Genomic DNA, 16,052 nt, shown 5'->3' with positions numbered 1-16,052 from the left:
AAAAATACTCGACCATTACGCGTGGTCTTCAGATGTTTTTGGGTAAAAGTATTTGGCTATTTTCGCACTTTCAAAAATATACACAAAACAGATAGAAGACTTTGTGACATGCCAACATGACGAAACGAGTGTTCAAAGTGTCAGCGATGATATGCCAACAACTTGACTCAACCTGACTGGCGAATTATTCAAGCAAATCTCTTCGGGAGCAAGAGGAGGCATAGCAAACCATGTGCACACCCCAATGAGCACGACACATAAATATTTATGTATTGTAGATGCAATACAATTGAATGTGTTTAGTCTAGAAACACTAGTACGACGAGTTTATGGCACTATTAATTTCGAGTGTCTCTCGATTAATCTCCTGCAAATGCAATCCCTTTCTGCCTCTTAATTGCACTTAAAATACTCGTACTCGTTCGCTGCCAGCGATATTTTCGGCCATACAACTAAGCACATATTCAAAGGTGTATATATATAGCCACCGTCGACTGAAGAATCGGAGCAGAGCGGCAGGACAGGGGTCTGGACTGTGCCGAGCTGTCAGCGCATTTGCCAAAAAGTCGCGACGAGAATGCAAATCGCTACCAGCGCCCCTCATCATCTGGTTAGCACCAGAAAGTGCTTCTTTCTAGTCGTGTGACTGGCCTTTGTCTCTCTCTCTCTCTCTCTCTCCCTCTCTCGACCCTGTGTGGGCGTTGAATTAAAAAAAGTCGACCACTGTCTGCCAAATCGGTTGCTCCGAGTGCGATGATTTCTTGTAGTATAATCGTATCGATGCGCATTTCGCTAGCTGCGGCTGCACTGGCATTGATCGAGATTGATTCCACATCGGACGACATCCTTCCAAGCACTGAGTGTTCCCCCACTATCCCCCAATATACATACATATATCGTTTCAGACGGCAAGTCAACATAAGTATGTATGTACATATTTACATATCAATTGACCATCACGACAAAAAACATTGACAAGACAAACACAAAAACCGCACGGACATGAATGTGTTCGTATACACAGATTGTTATTAAAATATTGCCACGCTCCGCATAAAAGATGCATGAAATTGGTTCCACCAGTGGATTTGAATGTCATGCAGAAGTGGGAATACCCTAATAAATGGAAATTAACTCATCCACAATACAAATATCTTTAAATGTGATTGAAAATCGAAAGTGACAAATGAATCTATAGGAAAGTCATGTTCCAAATCAGTGATTAATCCCTAAGTGATTGACCCAAGTACTTTCCTTTGTGATACTCAACCATGTCCCAAACCCAGATCAGTGCAGATATACCCGATTTGCTGCCAGAACGCATACATATTTTTGCACGAGGCGCGCACAAAGTCAAGACTATAATTATAGCGACACCCACCTATTGGCGCCCAATTTCTAGCAAACAGAAACGCATACAAATGTACGTCCATAGAATATACCCATACGCACACAATCAATATCACGGACAAGCGGACAACGATGCGTCTCACGGTCAAGTTGAAAAGCATTGAGAGCGGATGTGGAAATGGGAATGGGATGTAGATGAGAATGTGAATGGGGGAGCAAAGGCAGATGTGTAAATTTCTATGAAGGTCAGTCTAACCGCAGAGGGAGTAACAATCGAAGAAGGGCAACACAAATTTCTCCCTCTCACTCTCTCTCTCCCCCTCTGTCTTTCTACGAGTGCGTCTGTGACATTAACCCAATAAAAATAGTTGAACATACAAAACGCTCTAGCAGCCAGAGCGGAGACAAGAACCCTACGCAGAAATTACGAGCGATCACGAACGATCATGAATGATCACGAACGATCAAAGCAGAGAGGGAAAGAGAGAGAGAAAGGGGGCCAGTGAGAGCATAAGAGAGCTTCCAATTTCGGCCGATCGTCTTCGGGAATTTCAATCTGTGTCTTTGATTTGGTTTCGCGAAAAATTTCGCTCAGTTACGAGGAAAATTGCGGCGCGCCAACTTGGGAAATGAGTTGCGTGGTGCCCTAGTCGCAGTCCGGTTCCGAGCAGCAGCATCCACCTTACACCGTGCACCATACACAACTAAGGCCAACAAAGCCCCCAAGGATTAGGCTGCAACGAAGTGTGACCAAAGTGTGATCTATGTGTGTCGTCGCTCCTCCATCTTCGTTGATTCTTTGATTCTACGATTATTTTTAATTCTATTTCCAATCTCGTGTGGCTATTTCGGTGCGCGTTTGTTTTTGTGGGTAATTAGCACAAAGTGTCGAGCAATTTTACGTCTCAATTGAGCTCAAGTGCTGCCCTTCTGCCAAGAGCAATGTGATGACTAGCCGAAAAGTTAATACGTAGCTGAATAATTGCCCGAAATTGAAATATTAATTGTTCTACATTTATTATGTGTGCGCGAAATACAAGATACTAGTTGTCTCTATAGATATTGCCTGGCTAAAAATATACATACATATGCATATAAAAGTCCACATCCATACAATATAACAGCAAATTTTATTTATTGCCTAAATATATTTGTGTGTTTCTTGTGCGGGTGTGTCCGTCGTCTGTGTCCCGTCGTCCATAAAGCGACGCTGGGCCAACGATTTGGCGTATACGATTCGAAAATTCTTTTGCTAGTAACACTTTCAGTTGCCCCCAACAAAATCTCAACTCGTAAAAATTTATATCAAGCAAAAAGATTGCAAAAAAGAATCAACAGCAAAAGTAGCAGTGAAAACACATAAAGAATTAATAAAAGACTAAAAAACAAAACGGAAAATAAATAAATTCAACAATCATGTCCGCCTCTACGCGAAGTTCGGTGACGAGAAAATCATCGCTGAGCAAAATTTCCACAGCGGAAAAATCTACAAAGTCCTCGACAAGCTCCTCAAAGACCACATCGACAGCAGCAACAGCAGCCCCACCAAATGGAGGAAGCAAACAGAAAATGCAGTACACAAAAACCAGGGAGCGCATGGTCGATGGTAAAATTATATTTCAATTGGTTCTAATAATTGAGGGCCAGTTCTGGCAAGCGGATATTTGTCCGAATTTGTTTGGAATTGGAATATGCATTCGGAGACAATTCGGTCAATCATTTCTGATAGATTAATATCTCCCTTGGTGGTACTGAAATACTTATACCGTGTGTGTCCTCCCAAGAGACCAAGCCAAAGATTATTTTCTTTATTTATATACCACACATTAAAAGTATTTCTTGGATTATTCCAACCTTTCGTGTGCTTTATGGGAAACCCTTTCCTTAAGCGCACATCTGTCTCGGAAATTGAGGAAGATGTTTTCTCAACTGCTACTCTGTATGCCTGTATACAAAAAGACAAGTCTCAATCAAGCATTCGACGAAACATACACACAGATATCTCTCTCATGATAATATCTATACGGACATTAGATCACGCTTCAATGCATCGAACGCATTAATTGAAATCGAATTAAATTATTTTTCATTAATTTCGAAGCAATGAAAACCGAATGTTGTACTAGTACGGGTGGAATACGGTCTAATAGTCAACTCTTGAATACTTTTCACTTCTGATACATGGAAGTTAATATGTTTCTCGTAATCTCGTTCTCCACATTTCCGCACACATTTTCGGCTGTTAATTTAATATTTTTAAATATAATTTGTGCTCTATCCGCTTCCGGAAAAGCTTAAATCCAAAGGGGCTCCCTGTTGTTCTGGTTTTATGGGTGATATAAGAATAATTTTAATCATCCTTGAGCACCCATAAGAAACAACAACTGCAATGCTTTGGCATTTTATTGGCCATCAAAATTTCAACATTTTCCCCAAATTATGACAATTAAAAATGGCGTGTGCAATGGTGTGCGCGGGCGTGTGTGTGTCTGTGTGGTGTTTTTGTGTGTGCCAATCAATGTTCGACTTTTATATTCACTCATTCAAAATTTTGTAATTAGCGTATGAAATTCATGTGCCTGCCGATTTGCCGGGCTGCCTGCATCTATTTTTTTGGCGGGGCCCATAAATCCGAAAAGAAAAGCGGCCAAAACCATAACCAAAATATTGGCGATAAGTTGCAGCGGCTCGTTAACCCACATCGACATCAGACAGCTCTGTTCTGTTCTGTTCTTTTCTGTTCTGTTCGACTAGACCAGACCAGTGCAATGTTTATTACAAAACTATCAATGCATTTGCATACTCCCCCAGATGTCCCGTTGCCGCCCACACACAAGCTTACCATGTCCGAGGTCTACGACGACGAGAAGACGGGCAAACCTAATTTTGATGTACTGCGCAAGCATTTCCTGCTCGAGGGCCGTGTCGAGGAGTCGGTGGCCCTGCGCATCATCAATGAGGGCGCCAACCTGCTGCGCGAGGAGAAGAACATGATCGACGTCGAGGCCCCCATCACCGTCTGTGGCGACATTCACGGACAGTTCTTCGATTTGGTCAAACTTTTCGAGGTTGGCGGACCCCCAGCCACCACAAGATATCTCTTCCTAGGCGACTACGTAGACAGGGGATACTTCAGCATAGAGGTGCGTTGAGTTATACCTTTTCAAATGAGTCGGGAATGAGTTGCTATTCCTCCTTTTTCAGTGCGTTCTGTATCTGTGGTCCCTGAAGATAACCTACCCCACCACACTGTCGCTGCTGCGAGGCAATCACGAGTGCCGACACCTCACGGAATACTTCACCTTCAAGCAGGAGTGTAAGCATACCATTTTCATAAGGAATAAATGATGCACAAGACTTGAAAGACATATTTATAGTATTCCCTTGCATCACAAGCAGTTGCTACGGTTCTATAATCTGTGGATATCATAATATAGGCTTTCTTGATGTTGTTGTCTTTGGCATTTAATGTGTTTTTAAAAGCTACAACAAGTGCATAAATCGTATTTGTGTATTTGTGACTCTTTCCTTATTCTGATTGAAGGCATCATCAAATATTCGGAAAGTATTTACGAGGCCTGCATGGAAGCGTTCGACTGCCTTCCCCTGGCCGCCCTGCTCAACCAGCAGTTTCTGTGCATCCACGGCGGTCTGTCGCCAGAGATTTTCACACTCGACGATATCAAGACGGTAATGCTCGTAAATTAGGAACCTGCTGAAATCTTTACAGCATTTATAAAGCTCTACGCTCTGTGCTCTGTGGTTGTGTGTGTTTTTCTAGCTAAATCGATTCAGAGAACCACCGGCATATGGACCCATGTGCGATCTGCTGTGGTCCGATCCACTGGAGGACTTTGGCAACGAGAAGACGAGCGAGTTTTTCTCCCACAACTCTGTGCGAGGCTGTTCCTACTTCTTCAGCTATTCGGCCTGCTGTGAATTCCTGCAGAAAAACAATCTGTTGTCCATAGTGAGAGCACACGAAGCCCAGGATGCGGGGTACGATCTAATTTATCCTCGCCTTGTGGCATCTTTTTACGTATTTGTATATTCTCACTGCATATAGCTACCGCATGTATCGGAAGAATCAGGTAACTGGCTTCCCCTCACTCATCACCATCTTCTCCGCCCCCAATTATTTGGATGTTTACAACAACAAGGTATATCTCTCTTCCAACTTAAATTGTTTATTCCGTTTAGTTGTTAGTTTTATTGTTGCTATTTTTAAATAACGAAATCTCTTTTGGCTGCATTGCGAGCTGGTGCGATTTTCATTCGCGCCGCGTTCGTAATACCTCCTCTATATTCTTCTGCTCGTATCGCTCTCATTTTGTCAACCAACCCCAATGATCGCATTTGACAAAAGGCAGCTGTGCTCAAGTACGAGAACAACGTGATGAACATTAGGCAGTTCAACTGCTCCCCCCATCCCTACTGGCTGCCCAACTTCATGGATGTCTTCACATGGTCATTGCCCTTCGTGGGCGAGAAGGTGACTTCCAAATCCATTACAACATTTGTTTACAAAACTTACAAAACTACGCTATAAATAGGTAACCGAGATGCTCGTGAATATCCTCAACATTTGCTCGGATGACGAGCTGGTGTCCGGACCCGATGACGAGCTGGAGGAAGGTAAGTGGGGAGGGCTTGTAGCTTCGGAACTAATATCCATAGAAGGTGTCCTAAATGTCGTAGTGCTTTAGTTGTGTTTGGGGGCGACAAGAACAACAATACACTGGAATTACAAACTAATCTTCTATTAAAAATATTTTCAAAAATCCCAAAACAAAATGCGACAACTGCAATCTACTACTCGAACCTTCCCTAATACGTATACTATTTAAATGTAAATGTTGTGTGTACACCAAACAACCAACCGACTTTCCACTCAAAAACACCACCTCCAACAACAACAAAAAAACACCTCCTCGATTATAAAGAGCTGCGCAAGAAAATTGTGCTGGTGCCGGCGAACGCGAATAATACCAATAACAATAATCCGCCCAGTAAGCCAGGTAAGCTCCGTGCCAAGCGCAGGCCAATGCCAAAGCCAAAGACAGCAGCACTGCCAATGCCATTGCCAACGCTTAAGCCAGGGGTAGAGCCCGAGGCACCGCCAGCGGCGCAGCCACAGCAGCATCAGCAGCAACAGCAGCCGAAAGATAGAAAAGCTTAGTGAGAGCTTTGCACTGCTTTGATCAGCTTTAGCGCAAGCTTTAACGCTGCTTCGCTTCCCACAAGAGCAAGAGAGTTTCAGACTAATTGAGCCCTCAATTCGCAGCTTCCATGTCAGCGCTGCGCAAAGAGATAATACGGAATAAAATACGGGCCATTGGCAAGATGTCGCGCGTCTTCTCGATTCTCAGGTACGTGCGCACACTTACCCTCTTAAATATGTATGTATGATTATGCCCAAATAATTGTCTCTCTAATAACTATGCAGAGAGGAATCTGAGAGCGTGCTTCAACTGAAGGGTCTGACGCCTACCGGCGCCTTGCCAGTGGGTGCGTTGTCTGGTGGAAAGGATTCCCTGAAGGAGGGTAAGTTATACAGTAGCTTGTGGGAAGACCAAACTCAGTTACTAATACCTTGTCTTTTACTATTGTTGCTAATCATTATTCAAGTTCGGTCAATTATAACAATTAATCTTACTTTAAAACAGCTCTAAAGGTCATTTAGCCGTGCAAAATCGCAAATAATTCTCAAATTTAATATCAGTAGCGAAATTTTATATGGCTTATATCCATTTAAACGCTGGTATAAAGCGCCATTAACCTTGAATATCGGAATATAATTACAGAAATAGAATTTGTTTTTGATTCTCGAATTACCTTGACTTTGGTAATGGGCGTCTTTAGCAATTTCACTTAAATAGAAATATACTTGTAGCTCCTATTGACCGACTTCATATAGCAATATTCGATATCGTCAAAAGTCTTATCCAACGAAGTGAATTGGATGTTTGTAAACTCAAAATTTGAACGAACTTCCACGGCTACATATAGGATCATAAATAACTGAACTACATAGGTACTCGTGGCCCACATCTTAGCACGCTAATGAACCAATCGGAACTGATCATTTTCATTACGTTTTATGAGATTCTAAAATATTTCGATAATTGCCAGCAACCGAACTATTATGGCCACTAGTTGAGCATTCATCTAAATGGCGCAATTTAAATTTGTGGTTAACATCAACTTTTGTGAGAATGGGAATATATTCAATGCTGGATACCCTAAAAAAAATCTAAAAATCTAGACAATATGAGCAACAGACCTAAATGGTTTTGATAGAAAACAAAGCACTAAAGAACAATGAGCTTAGTTTAATTACATCTTCATTTCCAAAATTGGTGCAAAGATTTCACTTATGAAAGGGTGCCGTAAACTTTAACCACAGCTCGATATCGTAGGCAAACCAATTGGTTTCTCAAAGATATTCCCCCTCTGGTTACTTTTGTAACCTGTTGATTCACAAAGTCAATGGAAATCCTTTCGAATAGCAGATCGTGCTGAACAAAGAGAACAAAAATCGTGAATTATAAGAGTCAAAGCAGTAAAGAAATCCACTCACATCGTAGGGGCATGAATTGTTCATATTGGAGTATCCGGCGTCAGGGTTGGTCGGTGTATCCTTCAGGAATCTACAGGCATCTACAGTCACATTGTACATGAAGGGTCTATAGCCGCTGAATCTCTTGAAATTTCACCGTGAAAAATACTCCGATATTGTCTTAAACAACACTTTAAACATACCTTGATTTTGGTGATGGGAGTTTTAAATAAATTCACCTTCGCGGACATATATTTGTAGGTACGATTGACCGACTTCAGATAGCAGTATTCGAAATCGGCAAAATTCGTATCCAAAGAAGTGCACTTGATGCTTGTGAACTCATATTTTGATGAAATCTTAAACGAGAATACAATAGCAATGAAAATTACTTGATATATGGAGGGAAGTCTAGATACCTCAGCGATGGAATATAGTAGCGAAAAAACCCAAAGCAGAGAGTCAAGCTTGGTGGACATCCTTTTATATTGAGGGACTGACGGGAAATGAGCTCACTGTATGCAATTTCCAATGGAACATTAACTCGAAATTTGTTTAAAAATCAATCAACGATAATTAATATTCTGGTACCTAATGGGCCATTTCATTAAATTTATGTTGTATTGTTGGAATGCTGATTTTAATTTTCCCCAAATGCTTGATGCGTTTAACGAATGAATTGCTTTTGATTCTCTATTTGTAAATATAGTATATGTTTCAAACTAGTTCTGTACTAATGGCCGAATAATTGAATTCGCCATCTGCAAATGGCCATCCACAATTTTGCCCCGAAAACAGCTTAGTAATATTTCAGTCGATTGGACATTATACTGGCTATTATTTAATTGCCACAATGGATATGAAACCGCTTAAATTTTGAAAATTCAATTGTACACACACACCTTTAAACATATAATCGGAAATATAGAAATATAAAAAAAAAGTTCCATGAACTTTAATCACAACACGAAGAAGTGCATTGGATGTTCGTAAACTCATACTTTGATTGGATCTGGAATACAGATTTATTATAATTTTGGGAAATACTATTTTAATTGATCTTCATACTGCAGCGCCAGATAAAGGAGCACCAAAGCAGATGTGAAATGAGTTAGTTTTATGTTTGAATGGGTTTCAATTGAACAGCAAATGTTTTTAAATCTTGATTTTGATGGTTATGCAACTGACTAATGACTACATTTATGTGTAATTGCGTTTCCGATTGAATTTCAGGTTTTCCTTTATGATCTATCTATCTATGTTTATTGACTATTACGACTTTTATTATTATTTATGTATTGAAGTATCCTCCCACTTCTATGCAGCTCTTCAAGGACTAACCGTTGCCTCGCACATCCACTCGTTCGCTGAGGCCAAGGGCCTAGATGCGGTCAATGAACGTATGCCGCCACGTCGCCCACTGCTGATGAGTGCCAGCAGCAGCAGCATAACGACAGTCAGCAGTACCAGCACCAGCAACAACAACCACACTAATAATAACAGTAATAATAATAATAATACAACGACGAAGAACAGCAACAGCAACAGCAGTAGCAGTAATGCCACCACAACCGTGACCAAGACGAGCAGCAGCAGCAGCAGCAGGAGCACCGTAAAATCGGCCACAACCAGCAATGTGCGGGCCGGATTCACCTCCAAGAAATTCTCATAATTCAGAGAGATTCTTGATCCACCTCCACCTACTCCTACTCTCCTGAAATGATTATGATTTAATGTTAATGTTTGATTTTCTGTTATCTAGATCTACTTTTGTTAGCTACCAATTTTATACAAGAATTCTGTGCTACAGCTAGTCATCTGAGGGAGGCCTCATACGTACGAGTAGAATATCTCCCTACCTTAAACCTGCAACTGCAATATTAGCAAAAATTTATACGTGACATGACAAAATATAGTTCAATAAAAATGGCAGCAAATAGCTCAACAAAATTATTATTTGTTTGCCATCCAAAGGTCTCTGGTCCCTCAAAGGGGGCAATGCAAGTGCAGCTGTGCCTGCCATCAGTCCCACACTGCCACACTTGTCCCACTGCTCTAGTCAGGCGTAACAGATCATCACGAGGCCCAAGAGACTGGGGCGGAGAACACTGTAATAATAATCAACGAAATGCAAACAGTAGTAGAACAGAATCATTCACCGCCGGGCGTCATTTGCCGTGGAAGATTCCCCCGTCTTTTATTTCGATTTTGGGCTGGCAATGTCATTCGGCAACGTGCGCAAGCAGACAGCGGCAGATATTCATACGGATAAAGATAAAGGTAGATTAGAGGCTAGATAAAGATTTACAATGGAATGAGATCCGACTATGAGTTGTTCGGGTTGGGCAAATGTCAGTGCTAAAGCTGGGGCAGCGCTCAAATCGCATATAAAAGTATCCTGGGGGATCTTTGGAATCTGGAATCTTTGTTGTCTATCCCTCGCCAATTCTGAAGATCTCAGACAGATCTACAACGACTGTAACTAGAGAAGCACCCAAATAGCAGCAAAACCCAACAACACAAATCAATGACAATAGGCTGGCCCCAGCTCTAGATTGGATCCCATTGTATTCCAGCGAAATCATGTAATAGAACACACAGAAATCTAGTGTAGTGGGAGAGATCACGTCAAGTGGGTGATACGCAAGTGGCATTGAGAGGTCGGAGAAGATAAACTCTTTCGAATGTTTGCCAAATGGCAGGGCAACCCGAAAACATAAACAGAAATGCAAACAACACGCATACGCATTGTGTTCCGATGCCACGAGATACGAGTACGTAGTAAATGGAAGAGAAGATCCAAAAACGCGACTGTTTTATCATTTTTGATTAACGACAAACAACGGCATCACAGAATTCATCTGCAGCACCACGATCAGCGATAAGATTTGCACCCGAAAGAGCCGCACGATCCACGGCAGCCGCTTCACGTGCAGAATCAACTGTAAATCAGCGCATTGACACATGTGTCTCACGGGGGGAAATGTCGAAAGAAGTCTCCGAGTAAACCGTGATCGTTTATACGTCTATACTTAAACTTTATGGTATGGCGGGGGCTCTGGGCTTTGCTTTGCTTTGCACGTTTTTATGGATTTATCTTCGTAGAGCTGTAATTTTCATAGAGCCGAAGCCGAACGTTTCGGCAAATCCGACGATTCGGGTTCTGGCTGTTCGGATCGGACGGATCGGATCGTTTGCCATATAACGGCGATGGGGGCTTGTTGCGGTGTTAGTCGCTAATTGTAATCCACACGAGACGCGGGCTCTGGGCAACACACAGAAATCCACAGTTTCGCGCACTCCGATTCATGTCCATTCCGATGGCCTTTTGAACAAATCTGCGCCTCAAGCTGAGCTGTGATATAAATAGGAATCGGAACAATACATCCCCAACAAGATCTTCTAAATTGCTCGCGTAGTATTTTAATCTGCGTCTTGTGAAAATGCATTGCCTTCAGTTCGTTGCTTTTGTCGCGTGGTGCGGTGGCCTGATCCCAGGAAGCTGGACGGCCACTCTCCAGCCACCGCCACTGATCCAGACCCTCAGCGCTGGCAGTGACATTGGGCCAGAGTTCAGCCTGGGCCAGCAGCAGCCCCAGCCGACACCGCTGGAGAAAGTGGAGCCGGAAGGTAAGTCCCCCCAATTTTCCCTATTGCGACGTTCCCTTCAATTTGACATTCCCCAACTGCCTGCACGTGCAGAACCAGCAGTAAAGAAGCCAGGCGCTGCTTTAAGTACGTGAAATAATTCCCATTATTTGAACTTGAACCGTTCCCTCAGTTCAATTATGCAACAAGTACTTTAACGAGGCACAGCAATTGGATTTATTTTAGGAACGTTCAAACAGTTAAAACATTGTCTTTTAAAAAGTAGTTATCCACACAACAACAAAATGTGTATTAATATTGCCTCGTAATGTAACAATATAATCAGCTGGAACAACGACCATTACTAATTCTGTTATGTAAAATATCAGTTATTTTTATGGTACAAAAAAAACGCTTATAAGCCTTCAAGCCTCAGTTAGCAACAAAACTCTAATCCAACTGTCAGTTTCGCCCCCACATTGCTTTTAATAAAATAGAGTTAAAGAAGATCAAACAACTTTTCCAAAAAAAAAACCATCATGAAAATGTAATTTCATTGCCAATTCGAATTAGCAGTCAAGTAATGCAGCTTAACTGTAACCTGCTTCAAAGTCGAGGTCGCAATTACCACCTCAATTGAATTTTAATTAACGCAAAATGATAATCGATAATCATGATCCGAACTGAATCAGCTAATGTGCGATCCATAATGTGCAACGGAAATGCAATTTAGTTACGAGTATCGCAAAGTGATTTGTATTCCAGGCAGTCAAACTTTTGTTTCCCTTTCGTTTTGGGTAATTGATTCATCAAAAATTTGGCAACTATTTTGCAGCAGAGTAGGTTGCTTTGAAAAAGGGTTTGAGATTCTCTGGAATTCTTGATTCTTGTACTATTCTTAGAGTTTAACCCACTAGTAAGTTCTTAGAAGGCTAACAACTTAAGCACTTGTATCTGCGTTAAGTAACAGAATGAAAATCAATATTTACCGAGTGGCAGTCCATCAATATGTCTGGATGGGGAAAGTACACTGCGCAGTGCATTGAAGTAGAAAATTGCACAATTCTATAATTATAGTAAATATGGAAAGCAGATACTTATGAGAGTATAATTTAAGACCTAAACCTGTCGTATGGCCAATTAACAATAACACCGAAACAAATGGAATTGCCATTACGGATAACCCAACTAATTCCGAGCTACGAGATATAGAATATAAATAGAGTGTATAAATTATAATAAAAGGGGATCTACAAACCGACTTCAAGATGCATTTCAGACACAAAATAAATCTAAATAATTAGCCGTACGAGAAAATAGTGTAGGAAGTGTAACTAGGCGAGGCAATTAAGAGGCGACGTGTCCACGACAAAACGTGACAGGCTTGTGGTTGTCCCAACGATTCGGATTCCCATTTCAATAAACGTTTAAATTCCCGCTTACAGATGCAAAATTCTGGCGGGATGTTGGATTGAAACAGCTGAAGAAGACCATTGATCAGGCCAAGCGGGCCGATGAGCACTCGTACACGAAGAAGGCCAGGAACATTATCATCTTCATTGGGGATGGCATGGGAGTGTCGACGATCAGTGCGGGACGCATCTACAAGGGCCAGTACCTGAAGCACGGCCATGGCGAGGAGGAGACGCTCTCCTTTGATCACTTTCCCAATACTGGAATGGCCAAGGTACGAGTTTGCAACAGGATTTATGCATTTCATTTCAGTCTTCACCTTTCACCGACAGACTTACAACGTGGACAAACAGGTCCCAGACTCAGCCGGCACGGCCACGGCATTGTTTACCGGAATAAAGACGCACTACGGAGCTATTGGCGTGGATGCCACTCGCTCCAAGATGGATGCCAAGCTGGGACGAATTGAGAATATCATGGAATGGGCCCAGAAGGAGGGAAAGCGCACGGGTGTGGTGACCACAACGAGAATAACCCATGCAACGCCTGCGGCCACCTACGCGCACGTCTACGATCGTGACTGGGAGTGCGAAACCGAGGTGCCGCATGAGTCGGTGGGCATCCATGTGGACATTGCTCGGCAGCTGGTGGAGAATGCTCCGGGCAACCGATTCAATGTGATCCTGGGCGGTGGCATGTCGCCCATGGGCATCCTGAACACCACCGAGGTAAAGCGGACCAAATTCGAGGGCCCCACCGAAACGATCTGCAGTCGAAGGGATCGCCGCAACCTTCCCGCCGAGTGGCTGGCACACCATTCCAAGGACAAAGTGCGACCAGCACTGGTGCACAACCGGGATGATCTGCTGGCTGTGAACGCAAAGAAGGTGGATCACTTGATGGGCCTGTTCCGGAACAATCACATCACCTACTCGATTGCCAGGGAGGAGGGCGAACCGTCGCTTCAGGAGATGACGGAGACGGCTCTAAAGGTGCTCGAACGGGGAGACGATTCTCCTGGGTTTGTGCTCCTCGTCGAGGGCGGGCGCATCGATCAGGGCCATCACATGAACTACGCTCGGGCCGCTCTGCATGAGGTGTACGAGTTCGATCTGGCCATCCAGGCGGCCCTCAACATGACCGATTCCGACGAGACGCTCATCCTGGTCACGGCGGATCACTCGCATGCCGTCACCTTCAACGGCTATGCGCTGCGCGGCAGCGACATTCTGGGCGCCTCGAACCTGCACGAAAAGGCGGACCCCATGGTCTACGAGACCATCTCCTATGCCAACGGTCCCGGCTACTACGATCACCTTGCGAACGATTCGCGGCCTGCGAACAGCTCAAACATGTGGATGCCGCTCAAGCTGTACACCGAGGAGGAGCGCAGGGCACCCACCTACCGCCACCTGGCGTCCGTGCCGCGTAAAGACGAGACTCACGGCGGCGAGGATGTGGCCGTGTTCGCCTCCGGTCCCGGCTCCAGCCTTGTGCGCGGCGTCTTCGAGCAAAACTATGTGGCATACGTGATGAGCTATGCCGGCTGCTTGGGTCCGGCCAAGAACTTCGACGACTCCTGTGAGGATCACAAAGAGAAGAAACCGATTAAGAGCGGCGCAGCCAGCTCTTTGCAAGCGGCTGTTCTTCCCATCTTGGCTGCCGCCTTCCTGCGTGGGCGCCTGCTGTAATGTTGTTGTTTTTTTAAATTAGTTTTTACGGATTTTGTAGATAACTGTAGTACAAGCGAAAGAGACGATGCGAAAAGGTGTGCAAATTACCAAATATTAAAAACTTAACATAAACAATTGCGTTTCAATTAGTAACCAAAATTGCGTTGAGGCGATCATTTTTGCTATCGAAATAATTCTGTTAAATTACTTTACTTATTTATTCTTCACAATTACACTTTCTCGCACAAGTCTTTGCCGTTTACAAAAGTCTCGCAAGGCCGCCAACAAATAATCAACTCAACATAAGAATTGGAACCATCGTTTCTATCCCGCTTTGGCGGCGGGCACTGCAGCCTTGCTGGCAGCTGGCGCTGTAGGTGCTGCGGACTCCTCGTCCAGCTTCTTGATGCGATGCAGGTCGACGCATTGCCGGAACTGGGCCACCTCCTCCATGCACTGTAGGGTCTCGCCGGGATGGGCGCGGTAGCAGGCCAGCAGCTGCGACTTCAAGTCCTGGCAGGGTGGCACCTTATGCGCTGCCGCGGTGCTGACGAAGCGCTTGTGCACGTTCTCCACGGCATTGGCGTACTCCGACTCGAGGATGGTGTTGGTCTTCTTCAGGTTCTCCTCCAGCTTGACGAGGCGCTGGCGCCAGTGCTCGTCGTTCTGCTGCAGCTCCTGGTTCATCTGTCGCTGCACATCCGCGGCACTGATTGTTTGTCCGCCGCCCTGCACATAAATGGAAGTGGGGGCCTGGTAGGAGGGAGTCTTCACGGCGGACGCAGGCGCTGACAGTACTGCTGTGGGCGCAGCGGGTGCTTTGGCTGCCGTTTGGGACTCCTCCGCGACGGCGGCGTGCTGCCGAGCTGCAAGATATTTCGATTAGGGTCAAATCATATTTTACTCGAAGAAATTCCCATTTCAACTATTGTTGCATAACAGTCTGGGGACATATTCGCAATTGCGTTGGGAGTGTCTTTGGAGCTTTGTACATTACCCTGCTGTGAGATGCCCGCCTTGAGGCGCTTGACCACATCATCGGATATGTCGATGACGCCCGCAGGAGTTGGGTTCTCCATTGAAACGGAACGTGGTTCTCGCGACTGTGATTGCCTGGCTCCCATTGTGAGGATTTGTGTTCTGGCTTTGTCTGGTCTCTAACGCAACAAAACCTGCAAGAATTATAGATTAGCCGTCAGTACAGTATGTAATAGACATTGAATTAGCTCCCAAATTACTTATTTAAATCGTTTTTTAACCTTTTTCGTTGAAAACACTAAGCGGTGCCTAGTGTGACCGTTCAGACCTTACAATCAGCTGTTGGCAGTGTGACCGTGGATTGGTCAATAAAATATACCTCAATAACATACAGTTAATATACCGAGGATAAAAACTAACTTAACCCACTTAACACCGCTCTAATCAAACAATTTAAGAACTTAAGGGGAACTTTTGGAATTAATAGTCTT

The 16,052-nt window shown here is 43.8% G+C and overlaps 3 protein-coding genes across 8 annotated transcripts; 2 read left to right on the top strand and 1 right to left on the bottom strand.

Moving 5' to 3' along the window:
• The first annotated feature begins 1,943 nt into the window (after positions 1 to 1,943).
• On the top strand, positions 1,944 to 9,855 carry LOC117583538 (serine/threonine-protein phosphatase 2B catalytic subunit 1). Of its 5 annotated transcripts, none has more exons than XM_034271891.1 (13): positions 1,944 to 2,116; positions 2,607 to 2,956; positions 4,162 to 4,493; positions 4,555 to 4,666; positions 4,895 to 5,040; positions 5,132 to 5,349; positions 5,417 to 5,510; positions 5,717 to 5,842; positions 5,904 to 5,985; positions 6,294 to 6,368; positions 6,635 to 6,719; positions 6,797 to 6,894; positions 9,235 to 9,855. In XM_034271891.1, exons 2-13 carry the CDS (start codon positions 2,767 to 2,769, stop codon positions 9,579 to 9,581), a joined length of 1,905 nt encoding a protein of 634 aa, XP_034127782.1. In that variant the 5' UTR covers positions 1,944 to 2,116; positions 2,607 to 2,766; the 3' UTR covers positions 9,582 to 9,855. The 5 variants fall into 5 exon arrangements, 4 of the variants coding, with proteins under 4 accessions (XP_034127782.1, XP_034127784.1, XP_034127783.1 ...); XM_034271893.1 differs by having other exon boundaries at positions 1,944 to 2,094; positions 9,235 to 9,581; XM_034271892.1 differs by having other exon boundaries at positions 2,661 to 2,956; positions 9,235 to 9,581.
• Positions 9,856 to 11,138: 1,283 nt separating this feature from the next.
• LOC117583539 (alkaline phosphatase 4) lies at positions 11,139 to 14,715 on the top strand. The gene is made up of 3 exons (XM_034271895.1): positions 11,139 to 11,539; positions 12,943 to 13,184; positions 13,243 to 14,715. Exons 1-3 carry the CDS (start codon positions 11,353 to 11,355, stop codon positions 14,599 to 14,601), a joined length of 1,788 nt encoding a protein of 595 aa, XP_034127786.1. The 5' UTR covers positions 11,139 to 11,352; the 3' UTR covers positions 14,602 to 14,715.
• A 62-nt stretch (positions 14,716 to 14,777) lies between these two features.
• Positions 14,778 to 15,922, bottom strand: LOC117583544 (MICOS complex subunit MIC19). 2 transcript variants are annotated; one of them, XM_034271906.1, is made up of 3 exons: positions 15,843 to 15,922; positions 15,581 to 15,755; positions 14,778 to 15,449 (listed from the first exon to the last, which is right to left on the bottom strand). In XM_034271906.1, the coding sequence occupies exons 2-3, from the start codon at positions 15,705 to 15,707 to the stop codon at positions 14,908 to 14,910; spliced, it is 669 nt and encodes a 222-aa protein (XP_034127797.1). In that variant the 5' UTR covers positions 15,708 to 15,755; positions 15,843 to 15,922; the 3' UTR covers positions 14,778 to 14,907. The 2 variants fall into 2 exon arrangements, with proteins under 2 accessions (XP_034127797.1, XP_034127796.1); XM_034271905.1 differs by having other exon boundaries at positions 15,822 to 15,912.
• Positions 15,923 to 16,052: the final 130 nt, after the last annotated feature.

The sequence above is a fragment of the Drosophila guanche genome, unplaced genomic scaffold (assembly GCF_900245975.1).
Source record: "Drosophila guanche unplaced genomic scaffold, DGUA_6, whole genome shotgun sequence".
Lineage (NCBI taxonomy): Eukaryota > Metazoa > Arthropoda > Insecta > Diptera > Drosophilidae > Drosophila > Drosophila guanche.
Note: the sequence above shows the minus strand (reverse complement) of the source record. Positions and strands in the feature narration are given on the sequence as shown.